General features: G+C 56.9%; 2 protein-coding genes across 2 annotated transcripts in view; both read left to right on the top strand.

Annotated features, from left to right (window-relative positions):
• The window catches only part of LOC139829321 (glutamine-rich protein 2-like), a 28992-nt gene extending 16918 nt beyond the window's left edge, over positions 1–12074 (top strand). Inside the window, exons 2-10 of the mRNA XM_071816359.1 lie at positions 8507–9179; positions 9317–9411; positions 9540–9631; positions 9766–9904; positions 10074–10262; positions 10510–10641; positions 10845–10922; positions 11208–11367; positions 12061–12074. Coding sequence (XP_071672460.1) covers positions 8507–9179; positions 9317–9411; positions 9540–9631; positions 9766–9904; positions 10074–10262; positions 10510–10641; positions 10845–10922; positions 11208–11367; positions 12061–12074 — 1572 coding nt within the window. The remainder of the gene's footprint in view (positions 1–8506; positions 9180–9316; positions 9412–9539; positions 9632–9765; positions 9905–10073; positions 10263–10509; positions 10642–10844; positions 10923–11207; positions 11368–12060) is intronic.
• Positions 12075–16536: 4462 nt separating this feature from the next.
• LOC136109597 (dynein axonemal heavy chain 9-like) overlaps positions 16537–23025 on the top strand; it is a 191971-nt gene continuing 185482 nt past the window's right edge. The window contains exons 1-6 of the mRNA XM_071816766.1: positions 16537–16603; positions 17257–17415; positions 18207–18287; positions 18898–19028; positions 20661–20872; positions 21066–21299. Of these exons, the coding sequence (XP_071672867.1) occupies positions 17258–17415; positions 18207–18287; positions 18898–19028; positions 20661–20872; positions 21066–21299 (816 nt within the window). The 5' untranslated portion in view covers positions 16537–16603; position 17257. The remainder of the gene's footprint in view (positions 16604–17256; positions 17416–18206; positions 18288–18897; positions 19029–20660; positions 20873–21065; positions 21300–23025) is intronic.

Raw genomic sequence — 23025 nt, 5'->3', positions numbered from 1 at the left:
ACTCCTGGTTCACTGATGGAAGCAGCTTTGTAAAGCAAGGAGTAGATAGAGCGGGGGATGCCCTAACAACTACCCACGAGGTAATCGAAGGCAAACCTTTGTCTCCTGGGACTTCTGCCCGGACAGCTGCACGTACACGAGCTTTAAAATTATCCAACGAGAAGAAGATTAATATTTGGACAGATTCCAAGTGTGCTTTGGGAGTGGTGCGTGCCCATGGAACATTTGAGAAGGGCCACATTTATTAACAGCACAAGGAGAAGAGATTAAATGTGATACTCCAGTTGTTGGAATCTGTGCTGTTACTAGGAAAGTTGTCACCATGCATTTCAAGGAGCATCAAGAATGAGACACTGATCAGGAAACTGGAAATAAATTGGCAGCTCATACTGCGAGATGAGCTGCTGGGAAGAGAGAAATGAGAGGGATGTCTCTGAGCCCGGACGGCTGCCTCCTCGAACCAACATCAGTAAACTCTGCCTTGCAGTGTGTTAACAGAGACCTTCTTGGGTTGGCCAGAAGCATTCCCCTGCCCAACTAGTAAAGCTAGAACAGTAACTAAAGCTTTGTAAAATGAGACCGTACCCCGATTGGGGGTACCCGCTGTGATGTCCTCTGCTAGGGGGCCCCCTTTTGTTGCACAGGTAGTGCTGCAAGTCAGTAAAGCATTAGAGATCGATTGGCAGTTGCAGACTCCCTGCAAGCCTTAAGCAAGTGAGCAGGTAGAAAAGAAAATGAATCATTTAATGGAACAGCAGATAAACAGAATTTGCCAGGACACTAACTGGAAGTAGAATCAAGCACGGCTCACCAGAGGAGACGGCGTGAACAGCCCCGCCAGGAGCTGCTCAACCACCCTGTGGCACCGCTGACCGCAGCCCAGGACCTCAGTGCCCCGACCGAGGGTCTTTCCAGCACCCTGGGTGAGGCTTCCACGCGCTGCAGGTGGGAAGGGACTTGCGGGGGGACAGCTGCGCTCGTACCTTTGTCTCCAGAGGCTTGGGATGGTCAGGGGGCTGGTTTAGTGCCCCTGTATATAAACCTCAGGTATGAGTTGGCCTCTGCATCCTCTGCAGGGGCTCAGCGGAGCTCTCTGAGCCAGGGCAGTGCCCGGAGGGGGCAGGAGGGGAGAGGCAGGTGAGTTAAAGCCCGTTTGCCCTGGCTTTGTGATGTCCCCATCCTGTGCCGTCAGGTCCCTGCTGGCTCTTTCCCCAGGCAGGGACGCTCTTGGAGGCTTCCCCTGCGGGTCTTGCTCAGACTGCGAGGGTCTGGGCTCTGCAGGAGCATGGGGAGGGGTCCCCTTCATGGGGGACATGGCACGAGGGAGGCTTTGGGATGCTTCTCTTGTTGGTGAGTGACACCCTGGACTGTGACCCTGTTTCTGTGGCCCTGCCTGGGATCATTCCCACCCATCCTTCCTCTCTTCTCAGGGGGATGATGACTTAGAAAAGGAGAAGATCCTCTTGGCGTCCCTGAAGAAAGCGCCATACACCACTTCACGTCTGTCAGCATCCCGTCCGTCCTTCTGCCCTTCGCCGCACCACGATTTCTCCGAGGTTACGCAGTTATTTCTGGCGATCCCGAGGAAAGTGCCCTACTGCGCTTCACCTCTCCCAGCGTCCCGGCCGTCCTCCCTGCTCCTGACCACCATTTCTGAGAGGCTTTCTTAGAGCAATGAGTTTAAAAGCCCAAGTCTCTTTTGCCTTGTGTTCCCCCTCCATGAGAGACCCCCAGTCTGGCCTGTTTCTCTGCTGTACCTTTTAAGTTGTTTCTTATCTCATAATTAAAGTATTTTTTAAAGCGCAAACGTCTGAGACTCTGATACCGGAAACCTGGGGCCAAGAACATTTCTGTGACAGTTTGTGCACGTGAATCCGCGTGTGGCACTGCTTTGCTGATGGAACTGGGAAGGAAATACTCGTCCTTCCCTGGAGCCAAAAACCACACGCGGTGGTTGGAGAAACTGCCAGTTTGACCTGGAAGGATGGAGCCAGAATTTGAGGGCAGAAATCAGTTGCCACGGGTCCTTGGGTCTGGAGATTGTTCCGCGATGTTCTTCTGGTTTTAAAGGCCGTCTTCCAGAAAACAACAATCCCAAGCAACGTGCCCAGGCTGTTTTTTCCTCCCCACGCATTTCCCTGTGTGATCTGCTCTGTGACCCCGCGTGAGCAGGGGTTGGACTGGGGGATCTGCAGAGGTCCCTTCAGCCCTACCAGGCTGCGATTCTGTGACTCTGCACTGCGGTTCCCCAGCACGCCCAGGATGTTCCACAGCCCACGGGCAACCGCAGCTTTTCCTTTGTGGGCCGATTTCTCAAAAACCCCTGGCTCTTGTGCTGGGCTTCACCTCCCGTCCGGGTACCCCGGGGTGACAGCGGGGCCTCTCCGGTGCCTTCCGCGGGCTCTGCCCGGTCGGAGCAGCAAGGCCGGCGATGGGGAGGGGTTCCCGGGGAGGGCAGAGCCCGTCCCGCGGGGCTGTGGGGACGTTTCTAGGCAGGCTCCGCGCTAACCAGCCCCGTTGCCGCGGCAGGGGGGCATTCCCAGCCCGGCGCTGCGGTAGACAGACCCGTTGCTACGGCTGCGGGGCCTTGCAGACCGGACTCCGCGCGGCGCAGCCCCCGTCGCTATGGGAACGGGGCCCTTCCAGTGCGGGCGGCGCGCAGCATGGCGGTGCCCCTGCTGAGTGCCGCGCTGAGCGGCGTCCGGAGCGGGCGGGCGTTCGGCACGGCCGGTGAGTCCCGGGCCGGGGAGCCCCGGTTCCCCTGCGCGGGCAGCGGGAGCCGCTTGCGGCGTGGCGGGGAGAGCGCTCGGGCTGCTGAATTGCTGGCGTGGCCGGCTCGGGGAGGCGGGGGTGGCTCCGGCTCTTCCCGGGCTCTCTCGGCCTCGTCTCTTGCGCTCTGGAGAAAGCGGGAACTCTCTGGAAACGAAGAGATGGACTGAAAGGCAGAGGCAATGCTACTGTTCGGCGGCATTCTTTATTTCATCAGCGCTGGGCAGCACTGGGGATCCTCCGGCTTCAGTTATAATTGTTAGTTATAATTGCCTTGTTTCTTACTGGCAACGCGTCATACGTATAAACTAAGCTCTCTGGTTCTAATCAATGCGTTACTGAATCTTCTGTCTCCCTCTTGTCATGCAGAAGGATCTAAAAGTTGAAAATAGCCCTTCTTTTTGCAGGTGCTCAGAAAGCGTTTACCGTGTCATTGGTTAACGATGGGTGCGTCTTTTGTAAGTGAGTCACGGTGTACATGAGTTGAGCAGCTTCTCTCCACTCTCCATTCCCAGCTGCGCTCTCACGCGGGCAGCCCCGCTGGGGCCGATGCCCGGCGAGGATATTGATGTCAGCAACTTAGAAGCGCTGGAAAAATCCCACAGTTTCGGTCGGTCCTTGAGGCTGGCGGTGAAGGAGCAGGAAGCCGCGCTGGGGCAGACGGCCCAGCAGCACAGCAGCCTGGAGCAGGAATGTGCAGAGAGCTGGAGAAGCTGGGAGAATTTTTGACGAGCCTTCGTTTTCCACCTCTGTTTCACAGACTCTGGGGTGCTGTGGGGAAGTAGTTGCCTGCCAGAGTGCTGCAAGAAAAGAGAATCACCTCAGCTCTTGTGCTCTTATTGTTTCCAGCCGCAGCCTCAAGGTGCGAACCTTTGGCACGTTTGACTTGTACAGAAAGCACGAGGACGCCATGACCCCGGCAGGGCTGGCGTTTTTGCAGTGGCAGTGGGACAGCTCCATTACCTGGGTCTTCCGTCAGCTTCTCAGTAAGAAATGGCCCATGCCGGGGGCTGGGGGAGCCGTGATGCGGCGCTGGGGTGAGGCACAGGGCCGGTGAACGAGCTGTGCCTGTGGGCTTCTGCTTGGTCTGAGGAAACCACCTCTTAAAATGCCATTTTGAATGAACATTTTCAAATAACACCGAGAACCTTCACCAGGGCGTGCTCGACCAGCCCTGGTGGGTGTGGGGGGGGCCCTTGTTAGTGATGGGGGACCTTGGGGTTCAGATCTGCGCCGTCTCACTGACGCTCTCTCTCACCCCTTTACAGATACTGTCCCCTGTCACTTGTGCCCCTCACCCATTTGGTCACTGGCCGTGGTGGGATCACTGTGGTGATGGAATCACTTTGGTCATTCGGATCTGTTTTGGTGACTGATCACTTTCGGCACTAGGATGTTTATATACATTAGATATATATTTTTAAAAACTGAGGGGAGAAAAGGCCATCTAGAGGCTCTCAAGGGCCAGTGCCCTCCCCAGCAGTGTGTGCTCCCCCCACCCTAGAAATAATACCTTGAAAATTCTTCCAGTGCGATTCTCAGGGGAGCCCCCGCTCCCAACGCCCTGGCCCTGGACCCCCCCAACTCCCCCACCTCCTCCAGCCCAGTCGGCTCTGGCCGTCCATGGTGGCCGTGGCTTTCTGGGGGGCAGGGGGTGGTGGAGGCCATGGGCGGTGGGTGAGGAGGGGGCAGCCAGGCGGGCTGGTGGTTGTGGGGCAAGGAAGCCCAGAAGGGGCTGAAGCTCCCACGGGCACAGGCCATGGAGGAGATGGGGCTGCTGCTGCTCTGCCGGCTCTCAGGGGTTTACAGCTTGGAGAACGTGGCCAGAGCGTCGGGGAAGTTGGGCGGCATGGTCAGCGTGTTGGGTCTGGATGGCGCCCCCAGAACATGGGTGCTGCCTGGGGAGGATCTCCAGCCCAGGCAGGGCACCTCGGGATGCAAAGGACATTTTGGACATCCAGGGTGCTCAAAGCACTGGGGTGCAGTGGGTTTGGGGAGGGGACACTGCTCTGATGCCAGCTGCCCTGTGCAGGGAGCGGTAGGGACGGGGTGATGCAATGAGGACCAGCACGATGGGTGGGGAGGGTTTTGGGGTCCCACAGGAGCCTCTTCACCCAGCTCCCTGTGCCCCTGCTCGGCTTCGCACCCCATTAGGGCACAGAAAGTCAGGCAGGGCCCCCTGGGACACGAGGCACTGGCCGGGCCCCACACGGTTCCCGGTACGGGCCTTGCTTTCTGTGTGCTGAACTGAATTTAGTGCTCTCCCCACCATCCTCCAGGACAGACCCAGCCCTTTTTGAGGCCAATCTTGCCAAAAACCCCAGGAGCTCAGTATGAAAGTGAGAAGTTAAATGATTCCTCACACCACCATTCAACACAAGAACTGGAGGTTTTTGATACCTGCTTTCTTGTAGGTGTCCTACTGAGCACCAGCAAAAAGCCAAGAGTGTTGCTCAGCAGCACCAACCACATCTGCCAGGAATTAGTCTTCAGAATTAAGCAGGAGTAGCAGAAGGCAATCACCAGCCCCACAGACAGCAAAGGAGAAGTCTGCAAGATCCCCTAAGGCTGGAATAGACTGTTGGCATCTGCTCTCCACGGCAAAACCGGAGGAGAGCGTAGAGGGAAAAGAAATGAAAGTCAGTGACAGTGAAAAATGGGTGGTGAAACACAGGAGGTGGCTGACACAAAAAGACCCTCCCAGGAGCAAGCCATGACTTCTGGACCCAGCATCTCTGGCCCGGGATGAAGGCTTGCCCATTGCAGTGCGGCCACTTGGGGTGGAAAAATGGGGTTTGAGAGGGGCTGTTGCCCCCCAGTGTCTTGCTCTGCCTGGAGATCTCTCTGCAGAGGCCCCTGGACAGGACGCCTCTTCCTCAGTCAGCGCTGGCAAAAACCATCTGGGGACACGCTCCATCCTCCGGAACTCTTCCTCGTGTGACTCGCAGCTCACGTGTGACAGCGCTGCTCGAAACTTGGCCGTCTCTAAGAACCGGCTTGCTTTGGGATGTGGGGTTCACTCTCAGAGGAATCATGGCAGCCCTGCTTTCTGTGTTGTGGTCTCCCTTTCAGCTATGGAGCAACTTCAGTTCACAGCGCCTTCTTCAACAGAGGACAGGAAACATACTCTGGTTTATTTCTTTATAGCTGAAAAGGCCAGGACAGTGTTCATGAGGGAGCAAGCGATGAGCACATTTCCTGGTCAGCAGCCACTGGCTCATGCCAATGGTCAAGAGAGGCAGAAGAAATCCCTTCAGAACAGCTCCCTCTCCAAAGACATCCGTCTGCCTTGATCAGCCGCAGGGAAAGGCATCCTAAACCAGGCACTTTGGCCTTGTTTTCAGCCCAGGTTCCCAGGTGCTGGTGCACTCGTGAGCCAGTCACTGCACATCTGCCACGAAGGGGAATCGCCTCCGAGGCCACTGTGCTGTGGGGAAAGGAAAGGATTAAACGTCAGGAGAGCTTGATTGAGTACACAACAGGGATAAAGCCACTCTCTCTGCAATTAAAACTGAGGGTATTTAATTCAGTAAAGTGAGATTTCATTCCCCATGACTTGTCTGATTGTATTTTGAATCTGGGCACGGGCTGCAGTGACCTGCCCCAAAATATGAGGTGTCACCAGCTACAATGTAGGTGGTGAAGTGGGAAAGGCAGGAGGGACCCTCAGCACCTCCCATCCCGTGGATAACTTCATCACAATGACCAGGGCGGCGCCCGCTGGCTCCTGGGGCAGCTGTTGCCAGGCAACAGAGACACTATATTGTCCCCTGTCACCTGTGCCCCGTGCCCATTTGGTCACTGGCCGTGGTGGGATCACTTGCCGTGGTGGGATCACTGTGGTGGTGGACTCATTTTGGCAGTTGGATCGCTTTTGGTGGTGGAATCGCTATTGGTGGTTGCATCACTTTTGGTGGTGAGATCACTTCTGGTGGTTGAACCGCTTTTGGTGGTGGAACCGCTTTTGGTGGTGGGATCACTTCTGGTGGTTGCATCGCTTTTGGTGGTGGAATCGCTTTTGGTGGTTGAACCGCTTTTGGTGGTTTGATCACTTTCGGCACTTGGATTGCTTTGGTGACTGGATCACTTCCATCGCTCGGATTGCTTTCGGAACTTGGATCTGTTTTGGTGACTGATCGCTTTCTGTGGCAAGAAGGAGCAGGAGAAAGGCTGCTGTCTGTCCATCCCTCCAAGATCACCTCCGGACAGAAAAGCTCCTGTCTCCCTACTTCGGGTTCAGTGTTTTCAAGCAGAACAGCAGCGATGGCCACACGCAGTCTGTTGGAGATGCTGGACGCTGCCATCGGGACACCCCAAGTTGGGGTTGTGGATTTGGTGGCGCTGCACAAGCTGCTGAAAGCCATGATCATCGGGCAGCCGGACCAGCAGGAGCTGTCCGTCCTGGAGCCAGGGCAGAGCCCGACCCCCAGCTTAGGGAAGGACAAGGTCACGAAGGAACAGCCTGGCCAGGAAGAGAAGGAGAGAGACATCTACAAGGTAGAACCTCTTGCTGGTCCCTGGGTGCTCCCCCACGAGACGCCCCCTCCTCTGGGCTCCGCGCTGCCCTCGTGCCGCCCTCAGCTCAAGGGCTGGGTTAAGCCCGAGCTCCCGCAGCAGAGCACAGCGGGGTCCAGGTCCCCAGGGACCCTCCCCTGGGCTCACCCCGACACCCACTCTCCCAGAAAAGGGCTTCGCTTCAGGATCTCTGGGAGGAGATCAACAAGTTTAAGGAGGCGCAGTCCTGCCTGGCAGAAGACATGCGGGAGATGCAGGAGGCCATGCAGAAGGCGCACTCTGGCATGGCAGAGGACATGCGGGAGATGCAGGAGGCCATGCAGAAGGCGCACTCTGGCATGGCCCAGGACATGCGGGAGATGCAGGAGGCCATGCAGAAGGTGCACTCTGATATGGCAGAGGACATGCGGGAGATGAAGGACGCACATTCCGGCCTGGCAGAGGACATGCATGCCCTGCAGGAGGCGCATTCCAGCCTGGCAGAGGACATCCAGGAGATACAGGAGACCCTTGGCCTGGTGAGCATCCCCTGGTGCCCCAGGTGGGAGCTGGGCCCTCGTCCCTCCCTGCTCATGCTGCTCTGTCACACTGTGCCCCTGCCCCACAGCCACTGGTGTCACCAGCGTGGAGGGCAGCAGGAGCAAAGAGTGGGAAGGGTGTCCCAAGAGTTGCTAAGGCACTTTTGAACTAGAGAGCCCAAAAACAGAACCATGGGACGGGAAGGAGGGGAAATAAAGCTCTGCCTGTGCAATTCACCTGCAGCCCCCGGCCACAACCCTGCCCAGCGTCCCTCTGTCTACTGCCCCAGTTCATTTGGGGATTCTCTTTAAATCCCACACCCACATCTGAACGGGTGTCCCTGTCCTCGCCCAGCTCCAGGGGAAGCCCCAGGACGCTGCCGGGCTGCGCAGGGACAGGAGGTGGCTGCGTCCTCTGCTCCCTCGGGGACACCAGCCCTCCTGCCTTGGGGCACAGCCTGTGGGTTGGGGGTGCTGGGCAGTGATGCTGGGGGTCCATCCCTGGGGATTCCATCTTCCAGGTTCCATGGCCGGGCTGACCCCGTGATCCCTTTGCATTTGGGTTCTCATGTTGAACACGGGTTTGTCCCCGTGAGATGGTGGTTTGGGGACAGGGACTGGGGACATGGCAGGGGGTTCTGGGGTCTGTCCTCACGGCTGCCCAGCTGCCAGTAACCCTGCTGCCCTTTGCCTCTTCTTCCCAGGAGGGCGCTGGGGGCCAGTCTGCCCCCGCCGAGCCCACCCAGGTGGCCACGGACAGCCAGACCAGGAAGAGCTCAGCACTGGGGCCGAAGGGACGTGGGACACAGCCTGGGATGGAGACCAGCAAGGGGACTGCAGGGTCTGGCTCCCCGGGGATGCAAGCAGGGACACAGGAGGAACCAGTGACCCCTGTGAAGTTGTCAGGCGCTCCATCTGACCACACGAGGTCTACTGATGCCGGTGTCACCACCCCGGGGATGCAGCCAGGATCCCTGGGCACCCAGGCCAGGACCTTGGGGATGCAGCTAGGGTCACAGGGCACCCAGGCCACCACCCACCTGGGGACACAGCCAGGGGCCCCTGACACCCAGGCCAGCACCTTGGGGAAACAGCCAGGATCACCTGGGACCCACACCACCATCCCTGGGGTGCAGCCTGGGTCCTCCAGCTCCCAAGCCACCATCCCAGGGGATGCCCAAGAGCCGGCCAAACCCTGGGGCTCCTCGAGCTCCACCATCATCTCCAGCTATGAGTCGGAGATGCGGGAGGTTCTCTCCCAGGTTGGGCAGCTTGGCAACATCTGCACTGGTCTGAAGGAGGAGGTGGAGCAGCTGAAATCTGCAAAAGCAGAACGCGCGGATCTTGAGAACGTGCGCCGGCTCTTCCCGGAGGGAGGTGAGAGCACGGGGGGGCTGGCGGGGGTTGTTTGGTGTGAGGACACCCTGGCTCAGGGGCTCGTCATGCTCAGAGCCTGGCCCCAAGGCTGAGACGCCCTCACCGACAGCACATCCCCTTGCACCATGTCCCTCTAGGCCGGCAGAGCATCACCAGCATCCTGGCCGACCTCAAGTGCCAGATGTCGTTCCTGCAAGACATGGCCAGGGCCCTCCACGGGCAGGAGGAGAAGGTGAGCCGGCAGAAGTCCCCGAGGGGCTGCGGGGATGTCAGTTTGGGCAGGGAGGGGGCAGCCGAAGGGTCCCCGTGCCGGAATGACACAGGGGGCTGTGCCCTCACTGCCCCCACTGCCGTTCCCAGATCAGCAAGGTGGAGGATGCTCCCAGAAAGATGAGGGGGGCTGGAGCCGGCCGGAAAGCAGACGGCAGCGCCCAGATGACCCAACAGCCACGGTAAAAGGATGGGAGAGGGTTTCCTACCCTGCAGGGCTGTGAGGGAGCCTGGGGTCTGGGAGCATCCCATTATTGGGGGTGACAAACACCCCCACAAAGGCTAAGCCTGCCCCTGCCCCCGTCTCGCTGGCCAGGCCCAAGGGACAGAAGGTCAAGGCAGAGCGGAAGGAGTTGGGGAAGCAGCAGGAGCCGACTCAGGCCCAGCTGGAGCAGTTTGCGGCCGAGTATGTGAATAAATTGGTGATGGAGACAGCGCAGCAGCTGCAGGCAGAGGTGAGGCCCGGGGGGGCAGTGCTCCCAGCCCCCGCTGGCTCGGGGGGAGCCCTGGCGGGGTCCCGGCCACGTCCCCTGGCTGGATGGGGCCATGGAACCTCCACAGCACCTGGGCTTGTGGGCCGCATCTGGCCCGGCTCAGAGCTGATTCCTCCTCCCCTGCCAGCAGGTGGACGAGCCGAGAGCGACGGCGCAGAGCGGGGGACACGAGCAGGCAGGGTGCCACGTCTGCAGCCCGGACACCATGGTGCTACTAGGGAAGCTTCTCCAGCGCTGCGAGAAGCTCGAGGAGCAGGTGGCGTCCCTGGCCCAGAAGGCGGGCGGCAAGGTGGAGAGTTACCCGAAGTGGAGGAGACAGGTAAGGAGATGCAGTGTAGGGAGCTTGAACTGCCAGGACCCCCAGGCATTTCTGCTTTGCTGTAACGCGGGGGAGCCCCTGGCTGCCCCCCTAATTGGCTTGTGGGAGTCAGCAGCATGGAAGGGAATTAAAGCCTTGGAGAAAATGTTCTGCTTACACTGAAAGCCCGTGGCCACCAGCCAAAAACCCTGGGTCTGTCCCTGCGGGGCAGCCACCCCCATTGCTCAGCCCCGCCTTGTCCTCTTAGTCCCTGCAGCAGGACGAGCAGCTCAAGTGCCTCCAGGCCAGCATCATGCAGCTCCAAAAGGACTATGAGAAGTTCAGCTTGGGCCTTGCAAACCTCCAGCAGGATCGCCAGCAGGAGCAGAATGACATCAAGGTGAGTGTCTGTAACCTGCAGGCAGAGCCCAGGCTGGGACCCCAAGGGATCTGTCCCCCTGCCACCCTGCTCGCAGCCCTGCACAGCTTCCCGATGCCTTTCCTGGAGGTTTCTGATGGGGTGGGGAGGCAGGGGGTGCTCGGCTGGCCGGGGGTCAGCTCCGACCCTACCGTGGCGTCACGGGCTGCTGTCTGCCTTGGAAGGCTCTGTCCCAGGCCCTGGGGAGGCTCAAGAAGCAGAAAGCAGACAGGGAGGAGCTGCAGCTGCTGGGAATCGATGAGGTACGGGCTCGAGGGTCGCTGGTGCCAGCCAAGGGTGTCCCAGGCAGGGTGACAGACACCCCTTGTCCCTTGAATGCTGGCTGGCACAACCAGCCAGGGGGAGGGAGGATTTCCAGCCCGGCTGCGGGTCCTTTGCCAGGTCCCTCTGTGATCCTGAGTCCCTTCGGCTGGTGGGACCAACCCCACGGGGGTGATGGGGTGAACAGGGCCACGCAGCCACTTCTCCCTCTCCTGTTGTCCCTCCATCCTGTCTTCAACCACTCTCCTGCCTTTCCCTGTTGCTAGAAAGCAGACAAAGCCGCCCTGGCTGACAAAGTCAGTCGCAGCCAGTTTGAGGCGTACGAGGAGCGGCTGAACAAGGCAATGGAGGAGGTGACGAGCCGGGTGACAGGCCAGGAGGAGAGCTGGCACCGGTTCCAGAAAGAGCTGCAGAGACAGATGGACTGCAAGGTGAGGGCTCGTCCCCTCCACGCAGAACTGGCATCTTGGGGGCTTGGCAGCCTGAGGCAGCATCCTTGCGATGGTGCCCCCTCCCGGCTGTCCCCCTGGGGACCGCCATGTCCCATCCTGGGGTAGATGGCTGAGGGTGTCACCCGTCCACAGCTGGACCGCCGGGAGCTGGGGGCGTTCCGGGAGCAGCAGGAGGAGCGTTGGAAGAGCCTCAGCCGGCAGCAGCTCCAGGAGAAGGCGCTGCAGCCAGAGCGTGATGATGCTGCTGGGACTAGGAAGTGAGTGCGATGGGGACAGCGGTGGCTTTGGCAGTGCCGGCCCTGTTCCTGCTGGCTGTCCCAGCTCGTGCCGCTGTGGTACCCTGGCGTGGGAGCCATGTGGGCAGCGCCCCTGGGGATGCTGAGCAAGTGGCTGTGCCTTGTGCTCCTGCCAGCTGCAGCTTCCCAGCGATGGAGGCGGCACAATGAGGGGGCACGTGTGGGAGGAGCCGTCCTGAACCAATCTTGGGGGGTGGGTGCAGAGGCTTTTTGTGGCAGGGGACGGTGTGCAGGTGGGGCTGTGCCCCCCAGGAGCTCCCCAGCCTTTTTCTCCCCTCTCCAGGCAGCTGCTGCCTGGTTTCCATTGCCTGTCCTGCGACCGGCCCGTCAACATGCTGGCGCCTGGACCGTGAGTAACTCCCCCCAAACAGGGAGCGCCCCCTGACCCCTTCCTGGAATCGAGTGACACATGGGGTGCCACCTGCCAGGCACTGAGCACCCTGTGTCCTGTCCCACAGGGAGCGGACGGGCGAGTGCAGGTACCCCACTGTTCCGCGGAGCTGCGGGGGCCCACACACCGTCAGGCCCCCACGCTTCCAGCCCCAACCGCCCAGCACCCCACGGCCGTCCCAAGCCAGTGCCCGCAGCCCCAACAAGGCAGAGATGATGGAGGTGAGGAAGGGGATGCTGAGCCTGCGGGGAGATCTGTGCCTCCGTTTCCCCAGGGAGAGCTGGCTGGGGGAGGGTTGCTGGGGGATGCGGAATGGGGCCCCGTGTTTGGGTCACACGCTCTCCCCTTCCCAGAAGGACGCGATGCAGCTGTTGGGCCAGGACGGCACTGATGGGAACCGGCAGGACGAGCAGCTCTCCATGGTGGGGGGCTCTCAGCTGCCCACAACGCCAAGGGCCACCCCAGGCACCTCGACCTTGAGGAGCCGGCCAGGTATGGCCCTGTCAGGGCACCGGGGGGCAGAGGACACCCTGCTGTCTGGGGGGACGGGTCTGTGCCCGCAGCTGGGCAGGGTAGGATGGGGGTCTGGGATCTGGGCTGGGATGTGGGGGCAGCACTGGCTGCTGGGGCAGCCGCTCCTCATGGTGGAGCTGGAGGGAGCTGGGGGGACATGGGGTGTGGTGCTGGGCAGTGTGGGACAACAGCCTGTGTGCTTCAGGGTGGGGGCAGGACGCTGTTTGTGGGTGTCTGTGGCTGACCCTGCCCCTCGCCCCCAGGCACCCCCTCCTCGCTGCTAACGGCCGTGCTGCTGCACCAACCAGTCTCGTCTTCCAGACGCTTCACCCTGGCGCCGAGTCTGCTGCCGCCCATCCAGCCCCCCCGCAGTGAATCAACCCCCTGACAGCCGGGCAGGATGGGGGTCTCGGGCCCGGTCCCACCGCCCTGGGCGCTGAGCAGGCAGCAGCTGCAATAAATGGTGATGGGCAACCAAGCACTGGTGTGGTCTGAGTGGGGTTCCATGGGGCAGGATGGGAGAAAGCCCCACTGTGTTTGCTTTTTCAGGAGAAAAATAAGTGCTAAAAAGCCACTTTGGGGGTGCCCAGGTGGATCCAGTGGTATCCAGACCCCCCCCAGAGGGAGCATCCCCCAGCACCCCCAAGTCCTTCGCAGGGCTGCTCTCAGGCCCTCCATCCCCAGCTTGTGTTGATACCCGTGGTTGCCCGGGGCAGCTGCGTCTCCCAGGCGAGCTGGGTCCCGCCCCGGCCCGCCCCCGGCTCCTCGCAGTGTCCCTTCCCCCGGGCAACGCGGCTCTTCGCCGCAAACACCCGCCGGTGCCGGCCGGATGGAGCAGGCGGTGGAGCCGGTGCCCGGCGCCGAGCGGCTGTGCCGGTGCGCGGCGCGGGGGCTGGGGGTGCCGGCGGAGCGCTGGGAGCGCTGGGCAGGCGGGGAGGCGGCGGGGCCGCTGCTGCGGAGTTTCCTGGCGGGGACGGCGGGGCCGGCGCTGCTGCTCTGGCGGGGCCCGGCCGGGGAGCTGGAGCTGGGGCCGCCCCCGCCGCCCCCCGCCGCCCGCCGCAAGGGGCTGTTCTTCCTGCGGGCCCCCGGCGCCGGCCCCGGGGAGCTGCTCTGCGGGGACCTGCCCGCCGATGCCCTGCGGCACTTTGCCGCCCTCGTGGAGGAGGTGAGGATGAGGGGCCACGGGCGCAGGCTCAACATGAGGAGAAATTTGTTTGCTGGGAGATGGCAGAGCCTGGCCCAGGCTGCCCAGAGCGGGTGTGGAGTCTCCTTCTCTGAGACACTGAAACCCGCCTGGACCCACCTGTGTGATCTGCTCTGTGACCCTGCGTGAGCAGGGCTTGGACTGGGGGATCTGCAGAGATCCCTTCAACCTAACCAGGCTGGGATCCTGTGAGGCCTGGGCAGCCCCGGAGGTGCAGAGGGAGCCCTGGCACCCATGAGTACCGGGTGCCCCTCGCACATGGCAGCGGGGAAGGTGTCCCCTCCTACAGACAGGCTCCTTGGCCTCCCTCCCTTCTCTGCTGATGCACTTGTACCCTTAACTCTGCCCTTTGCAGTACCATGGACGGCTTTAGAACTCATATAAACCACCTGAATGCTGATCCACATCAGCTCTGTCTATCAGTGGGGTCCTTGTGGGACTGATGTACCCACAGGTGCTGGAGGGGACATCTGCAGGTCACCTGCTCCAAACCCCTGCTCAAGCAGGGCCATCCAGAGCCAGTTGCCCAGGGCCATGTCCAGGTAGCTCTTCAGTATCTCTAAGGATGGAGACTTCACAACCTCTTTGAGCAACCTGGGCCAGTGCTCGATTACTCTCATAGTGAAAAAGTGTTTTGTGATGTTCAGGAGCCTCCTGTAGCTCAGTGTCGGGTTATCTCAGGTGGGCTGATGTTTTCTTAAAGAGATCGTCAAGAGGTTCGAGTGCTTTTGCTTTGCTGTGTTATTAGCCTGAACTAGACAATGTTGTTTCGGTTTATTCCTGATGGCTCCTCACCTGGAGAAGTCTCAGGAATGAGGCTGTAATGGGAAAGCAGAGGAGCTGCTGGATTCGAGAAGCTCTGATCATGATGTTTGGTATATTAAGATGGTGACTGATAGATTGGATTCCCAAGAGCAGGCTGCCAGACTGGTTATCCTGGTTTTGTGAGAAAAGACATTATTTATATGGGGAGCTTTTGTTTTGATGAGCCCCGTGGTCTTGCGAAGTCTGCACAAACAGTGGTTTTGCATCACGGCTGGCCAATAGCATTGCAAGCACCGTCTGCTATGGGTAGATGGTGAGGTGGAACACTTTGGCAGATCCTGTTAAATCCTGTTTTCTGGATGCCTTTGGGAGCCGGGATTGTGCGTCCCAGCTGCGTGTTTGCAGGCTTTGCTCTCCCCTGTGCAGACATGCAGTATTTCTGCAGGGAGCAGATTGTGCCTGGTTTTCATCCTATTTTCCTCTCAAGCTTCACTTGAAGGCAAAAGCAGCGGTGGTGCTGGGTCAGGCAGATGGGGTGGGTCTGCGTGAAGGTGAAAAAGGTCTTGAATTTCCTGGGGTTGGGGTCGTGTGTTGCTCTGCCCACACTTTGTCTTTATTCAGTGAGGGGTCACAGCTGGTGACCTTGTCCACTTGTTGCTTCACTCCTGCGGTGCCGAAGGGAACACACCTGCTCTGTGGGCTGGGGCTTCATCCTGAGTCCAGTTATCATTTTAACAGTCAGAAAGAAAATGAACGGCTATCATTTGCCTGGTTACAACATCACTGGCATTAGCAGTCCACATGCTTTAAGTAATAGAGACACATCTTGCTAATAATGCAGCTAAAACTGCTGAAGGTGAACTCGTCAGCACCTGCCCGTGTGTTCCCTGGGGTTGTGCTCCCCCTTCCCACGGCTCCCTGGGCACGAAGGTGGCTGGTCGGGTCTTCTTCGGGTCTACAGAGCCAGCCACAGTTCCAAAGAGTCTTCAGCATCCTGGGACAGCACCATGGAGGTGCTGAGCTGCTTTATTCCGTTTCAATTTTATGTCCATTTGCAGCTATTTTTATGCCTTTAGTCACCTCCCCCCCCTCCCCTACCCCCACCCCGAGTCCAGTAACACAAAGGGCTGTTGTTTGTCACTAGGGACAACCTGGCTTTGTTAGGCTGTTGCCACAGGCTGGTCCCAGTGCAGAGCCAGCCAGGATAGGTGACAGACACGGTGTTGCTGTCACAGCTCAAACAAGCCAAAAGCAGCTCAAATCTGGGCAAACCCCGACCAGCCCCACAACCCCATGCTGCCGGGTCAGTAAAAGTGCTGATAAAGGCAAAGCTCCTGTTTGGTGGGCTGCAGCTGGGACCTGGGGGACCCTCACCCCCAGTGTATCCCAGGGGGTACCAGCAGACCTTCCCTTGCAGCACACTGAGCTCAGCCCAGCCCTGGCAGGCTCAAAGGGCAGCCTGACGGCTGTGCCCATGGGCAGGGACATGGGGACCAAGCACCGGGGACAGTTGTGAGGGCAAGGGACAGCAGCCCATGGGGCCATCTCCAGTTGCGCGGGCTTGAAAGGCTGGGAGAGCCTGGGGATGGGGCTGCTCACTTTGTCTACTGGCTTCCACCCTCCTTGGCTGCTTGGATTTGGGGGAAAGGGTGTTCTGCTGTATAAAGTGGGCCTGTAGAGATGCCCATTCATCATCAGCTGCCTCTATTTCACATGGGAACTGCTTGAGACAGCAATGAATATGGGTCTCCAGGCTTGGCCAAGCACAGACCTCAGAGCCTGGTGGCCTGTCCGTCTCCTGCTGCACTTTTTTCTCCATTGGTCTTCCGTGACTCCCGCTGTAGGTGATCGTGCCCATCCTGACGAACAAGAAGAACCATCAGGGCTGGCCACAAGTGGTGTCACAAGACATCGTGCGTCATGTCCACAACCTCAAAAGTACCATTTTCACAGTTGTTGGCCAAGTAGATGGCAAGACCTTGCTGCCTCTCCCAGCTGGCTCAGAGGGAATTGAGGACATTGATCTGGAAAATGAGAAATCGTGAGTACCACCCCAAAATAACAGGTTCTGGAAGGTCCAGAGAAGCAGATGCGTTTGTACATCAAGTTGTCATCGTGTCTGGGCTGCGTGCGTGCCCCTGTGGAACCCCAGGAGATGTGTGGGTGCAGTGGAATGAATCACTCCTCAGACAGGACGTGGTGCGGGTGGGATTTTGTGAGAAGTTACTGCTTCCAAGGCAGTGGGGTGACCTGTCCTCAGCTTCCCAGCCCACTTGGTGGTGTTTCTTGCTGAATTAAGTGAGTTAATGACTGCAGGGATGTAGAATATTTTGAGGGAGAATGGTATGGGGAGAGAGAATCTTGCTGGATGTGTGAGTCTCCAGGTCAGATCCTGAACCTGAATGGATCTGATGTGACAATGACTGGCTGTGCAGAGAGGTGGCGACTGGCTCTTCATTTCCACCATTCACTTTATGAACAGTGTTGTTGCCCACACTGCTGCAGACATTCAGCCATTTTCTCCAGAGTGTAATTCCTATATTAAACCAGTGACAAAATCTTATGGGGTTTGATTGTTTTGTGGTTTTGAAATGTGAAACCCTGTAAAATCCAGCTGCCCACACGGCCATTGGAAGTAGATCCAACTGAGCAATGCACATCAACAAAGTTAATCACGTACTCTGTTTACTACAGCATGGAACGGATAGATAAATCTCTGGTGTATGCCATGGAGTCGGCCATCATAGACTGGAGCCACCAGATCCAGGAGGCGCTGAGGAAAGAGTCTTCAGAGCCTCTCCTGCAAGGCAGCAATCCGAACCCGAAGGTGGAGCTGGAGTTCTGGAAGAACAGGTACCCAGAGCAGCCTGGCCAGTGCATGGTGCCCTGTGGTGCTGGTTTTGTGTAGAGGGAGAGTGCTGGTGGTGGAGCTGCTAATTCCATGAGTTGAGAAGAACAGGCCACCTGGGGTTCATGTAGGCTTCAACTAAGGAAAATTGCTCCCGCACAGAAAATCATCATGATCTGCAAAGTGCCTGGGAGGTCACTGGGCAGCTGGCTGTGTTTTAACTTAGCCCCACCACAGGGGCTACACCTCAAGGGACTTTTTTCAGAAATGCCCTTTACAGAATCCCAGGCTGGTTGGGCTGAAGGGACCTCTGCAGATCCCCCAGTCCAAGCCCTGCTCACGCAGGGTCACAGAGCAGATCACACAGGTGGGTCCACGCGGGTTCGAATGTCTCAGAGAAGGAGACTCCACACCCGCTCTGGGCACTCTTTCGTCACTGTTCACTAGGAGCCATCCACAGGAGTAATTGCTGATGGACACCTGCTGGGGGCTGTCTGGAAATGGTGCATCTCAGCTGGCTGCTGTTCATCTGTCAGGGCCAGAGGGGCTTTAGATGCTCAGGAGCCTGGGAGTGGTATTTCCTCCTGCCCTTTGAAAACCTTTGTGCTGTACTGGTTCAGGCTGACTCGGGGCAAAGCCCTGCTGGCTGGAGAGCTGTTGCTAATGCCTGCAGAAACACGATGGCTTTTTTTCAGCGATGTTCTGTCAGTAGCAGAGCTGCTGTCATGCTGAACTCAGCACTTTCTGTCCTGTAGGGTTTGTCTGTGCCTCATGCAGCTTTCTCCCATTTCCACAGTCCATGTGTAGCTGGAGGAAGCCCTGAATCAGGCCCAGGGGAAACAGATGATGTTGGGGGACAGCTGATGGCCCAGTGTAGGTGGGTAACATGGCCACCAGCATCCTGGTGTGCATCAAGAACAGTGTGGCCAGCAGGCCCAGGGCAATGACTGTCCCACTGTACTCAGCGCTGGGGAAGCCAAACCTCAAATCAGTTTTGGGCCCCTCAGGCCAAGAAAGACCTTGAGGTAGTGGAGTGAGTTGAGAGAAGGGAATAGAGCTGGTGAGGGGCTGGAGCACAAGTGTGATGGGAGTGGCTGAGGGACCTGGGGGGTTCAGCTGGAGAACAGGAGCTGAGGGGAGACCTTCTGATCTCTGAACTGCCTGAAAGGAGCTTGGAGCCAGGGGGGGTCGGGCTCTGCTCCCCAGGAACAAGCGCCAGGAGCAGAGGAAACGGCCTCAAGTTGCGCCAGGGGAGGCTGAGGTTGGATATTAGGAAACATTTCTTCCCAGAAGGGGTTGTGAAGCATTGGAACAGGCTGCCCAGGGCAGTGGTGGAGTCACCATTCCTGGAGGGGTTGAACAGTCACAGAGATGACATTCTCAGGGACATGGGGCAGTGGCAGGGGTTAGGTTATGGTTGGACTCGATGATCTTGAGGGTCTCTTCCAACCAACTGATTCTGTGATTCTGTGTCTCGGTTGCTGTAGGTGTGATGACCTGGAATGCATTTACAACCAGCTGACAACGAGGAAGGTCAGGAACATGATGGAGCTGCTGGAGAGAGTTGAGAGCAGCTACATCCCAGCCTTCAAAACCATGCTAATGGATGTTGAGGCAGGTGAGATGCTGGGGCAACTTTACCACAGTGCTGGCTTCTGGCCTTTCTTCATGGCCTGGTGTGGCTGATTTCAAGCCAAATCTTTCTAGTTTGTGAATTGAGACTGGGCTGCTTGTGCTTGAGTCTAGGCTTTTGTTTCCAGGCTGGGACAAGCTCCATCGCTGGTCTGTTGAGCCAGACTCTTGCCAAAGTTCAGGGTGAATGGGTTTGGGAATTTACTCTGCTGTAATAAAGTGTTTGCATTACTCTAACAGGACTCACCTCAACTTCCACCAGCTCCTCTGGTGTTATTATGCAGGAATGGGAGTTCAGACTAAGAGGACAGATCTTGTACCTAAGACTGCTTTGTTAGAGCGCTGCTTCTCAGACTTTGGCCACTGCAGCCTGAATTTCCTTGCTTTGCTTTGCTTAGGGGAGTTGAGCGCAGCCCAAGGAAATATTGCAAATCCCTGTCTGTAGTGAAAAACAGTGTAGTCCTGCTGGTCTGTCCCTGCAGACCAACACAGCTGGACATCCATGTCCAACCCAGCTGCTCTCTGGCACAATGAAACCATCCAGACTGTGTTAGCTGTGCACGTGCTGGCAGAAAACACTGTTCTTCACCACGTCACGTGCAAACATTGAATCTCTTAAGGATCTGTGTCACACTCTGCATTGTGCAGTTTAAATGGGCTGGAGAAACACCCCTTATATAAGGAGCCAAGGGTTCATTGTTAAACTAATTAATGCATTAAGGGTTTAATCAAAATACAACAAATATTTGGTTTTAATCCGGCTACAGTGATACTAACCCTAATTGGATAATTTGGACTATAATTGTTAATTTCCATTACAGCGCAGTTCAGATTTGTGTGCACCTGCTTTTAAGTCTCTGCCGCTTTCCCTGGCATTGTACTGGTGTGGCTGCTGTTGGTGGATTTGCTGGGAGGGTGATGCTGATAGTGGGAGTCTCTTCTTCCTTGGTCTTGGGCCTAAGGGGTTATTTTTGCATGCATTCAAGCACTTCTGTCACTTCTTGTTGGTCCACAGGTTTAATTGCACAACGATCTGGTTTTATTAATGCTTGCGCTCTGGGGTAATTCTTCAGGGTAAAACCACACAGCTGTACAGAGCTAAGCTAAAGCTTTTGACGAGTCAGACATCAGTTGCTTTACTGTTGACAGGTTTTCTATTACAGTCAGGACTAGTGGGGCCGTCGTCATCTGCCCACTGGACAAGGAGTTGCTTGAGCCAAAACTGAGCTAAAAAGGGCTCAGGCCAAGGCTGTACAGCCTGTCGTGCTGTACAGCAAGGCCATGGCTCACAGCCATGGCAGCACTGTATTTTTGGTGCTGTTGGGCAAATTCCGTGTGACTTTTTAGCAGTTGTGGACTCAGGCTCTGCACGAAGCCCTGTCCCAGCTCCCTGTCCCCTACCATCACATCAGCTTATTTCTGTTCTGGTTACTGCCGCAGGTGAGTGATGTTCACGAGTGAGTGACCTGCAGCACACAGGTGGCTGAGGGTGCTCGGTGCTTGTCAGGACAGTTTCTTTTCCCAGGCACTTTTCCATGTGGTGAGGCCAGCACCTAGCTGGGAACCCAGCGCACCGCAGCTGGGTGGTTCTTACCACTTCTCACGTCTCTCAACACAGCTTTGACTGAAGCTCAGGACGTTCACCTGCACCTGACACCCCTCAAGCGCCGCTTGGAAGACGTAGAGAGGGTTGAGTTCAGCGAGGTGAAGCCTTTCCTGCTCCCCCTGCTCCACGTGGTGTGTTTGATCTGGGTCACCTCCAAGCACTACAACATGCCCGTGCGGATAGTGGTGCTGCTCCAGGAGATCTGCAACCTTCTCATTGAGCAGGTCTGTGGCTGTGATGCCTGTGTTTGCAGTCCCCTGTGTCCCCTCTCCCCTTCTTCCTACTGTCCTTCCCTGGAAAAGTGATTCTGTAGGCAACATTTAACTTAATAAACAGGTTCAAATGTGTTCAACACAAGAAGTCCTTGTTTTCCATGATGGCAGAAGTGACCTCTCAGGTGTGATTTTGCTCTTCCAGGCCCTGGTGTACCTGTCTCCAGAAGACCTTCTGAAAGGGGACATGGAGGAGAGCCTGGGCAAGGTGCGAATGGTGCTCGGTATCCTGAACATGTTCAAAGAGGCATTTGAGGAGAGAAGGGAAAAACTGCACATGTATTATGAACCAGGCCAAGAAGTGAGGGAGTGGGACTTCAGCTCCACGATGGTGTTTGCGAGGCTGGACACCTTCCTGAAGAGACTGGAGATGGTGGAGGTGAGACTCTGGTCTTGAAAAACATTGCAAACCTTCAGGAGAACTCTGTAGCCAGGAGATCACTTGCTGGCATCTTTCCTTTCTATAGCTTCACCTGATACCAGGGAATGGGGCCACTCTTTTGCTGTTAGGTCTCCTGTTACAGCGAGTCTAAGACTGTGTTTTACTATGTCCTGCTCAGTGCATATGTAAGCTGGTCAGGTTGATAGGTGTGTTTTTTGCTCTCAGGAGTCCCGTTGGACTCCTTGCTCCTGTTGGGGCAAGAAAAGGAGGATTACTGGAGGTGTGGTTTGCACAGCTGTAAATAAAGCAATGTAATCTCCCAGGTCTCCTGGTGCCATCAGAGACAGATTTAGGTTATGGTTGGACTCAATGATCTTAAGGGTCTCTTCCAACTGAAATGGTTCTATGATTCTATGACACCCTAGAGCTGGGTCCTGCCTGTCTTGGAGAGGCCAGATGGTCCCCTCAAGGCAGGATCCCCTTGGCTGTGCCACGTGGGCCTGGGGAGGAGCAGGGACACGTTCCTCACCAGGTTGTCCCTTCGCATCCTCATAGTCCATCAAACTGGGGTGCTGTGGCTCAGGGGTGTCCCTGTTTGCCAGATCTGTCACCTGAGGTAGGGACATTGGGGTGTCATCCCTGAGCTCCCAGTGTGGCCAAGGGCTCCTTGAGCCACAGGAGATGTTCTGCAGAGAGCAGGTCTGAGTGTGAATGTGAGAGCTCCCTATGCTCTCCTTACCACATGGCTGTGTCTGGAGACCACAGACATACAGACACCATATGTACCTGTTATACAGACACTGTATATACCTCTTATACAGATACTGTATGTACCTCTTGTACAGACATTGCATGTACCTGTTATCTCTCACGTGGCTAACCACACACATTCATCTGCTCTCCACACACTTCCCAAATGAATTTCTTTGTTGATTGTTGCTGCGTTCTCAGTGTGTAGGGTTGGATGGCCAGTGTACAAGTTGCTGGTGTTTGCAGTTTTACTGCTTTAAATGTGCCATACTTTTATGTGTTCCTTAATTAACTATGTTGAAAACTGTCATGACTGGTGCCTATTTTAAAAGTATTCATAATGATGGTTTCCAGTAGGGTTTTATGTGAAATAAACCAAATTATGCTGGTCAGTGTAGAGAGGAATATAAATAGACACAGGAATAACTGCAGGTTATCATGAGGACAGTGTTGGTGACAGGTTTACTGGGACCCTGTAAAGGCTCTGGGGCACTGACTGCTGGGATTCCATGGATGCCATGGGCACACTGTGGATATGGGCTGCAGACAAAAGCCAGTGGGGAGGTTTTGAGCTGGGGCACTGTGTGTTTTGACCAGTGTCTGTTTCCTCCTTCCGTGGCTGTCCCACACTCCAGGGACAGTAGAAGCTGCAGTATCTGGAGTCAGAGGGAGAGCCTGCGGAGTGAGCTGTAAAACAATAATTAAAAGCATAGTGCACACCAGCCTGTTAATGAGGAAAACTGCTGCATCTCTCTCCGTCTCAATTTCCCCTCATCACTTCATTTCAAGCAACCTTGCAAGACAAAGCAAGGGACAACTGGTATTTCCACATTATTTTTTTGCCTTACTAGGTATTTGTTCAAACGGATGTGCTGGTGTGTCGAAGTGAATATGAATGCATATGTGCATTTGTTTTCGAATTTTCATAAAAGCTGCAGTTACACTGGTGCATGGGTAGCCCATGAGCACGTGA

This window comes from Patagioenas fasciata, chromosome 18 (genome assembly GCF_037038585.1).
Source record: "Patagioenas fasciata isolate bPatFas1 chromosome 18, bPatFas1.hap1, whole genome shotgun sequence".
NCBI lineage: Eukaryota > Metazoa > Chordata > Aves > Columbiformes > Columbidae > Patagioenas > Patagioenas fasciata.
The sequence above is the reverse complement of the archived record's forward strand: the minus strand, read 5'-3'. Positions and strand labels throughout refer to the sequence as shown.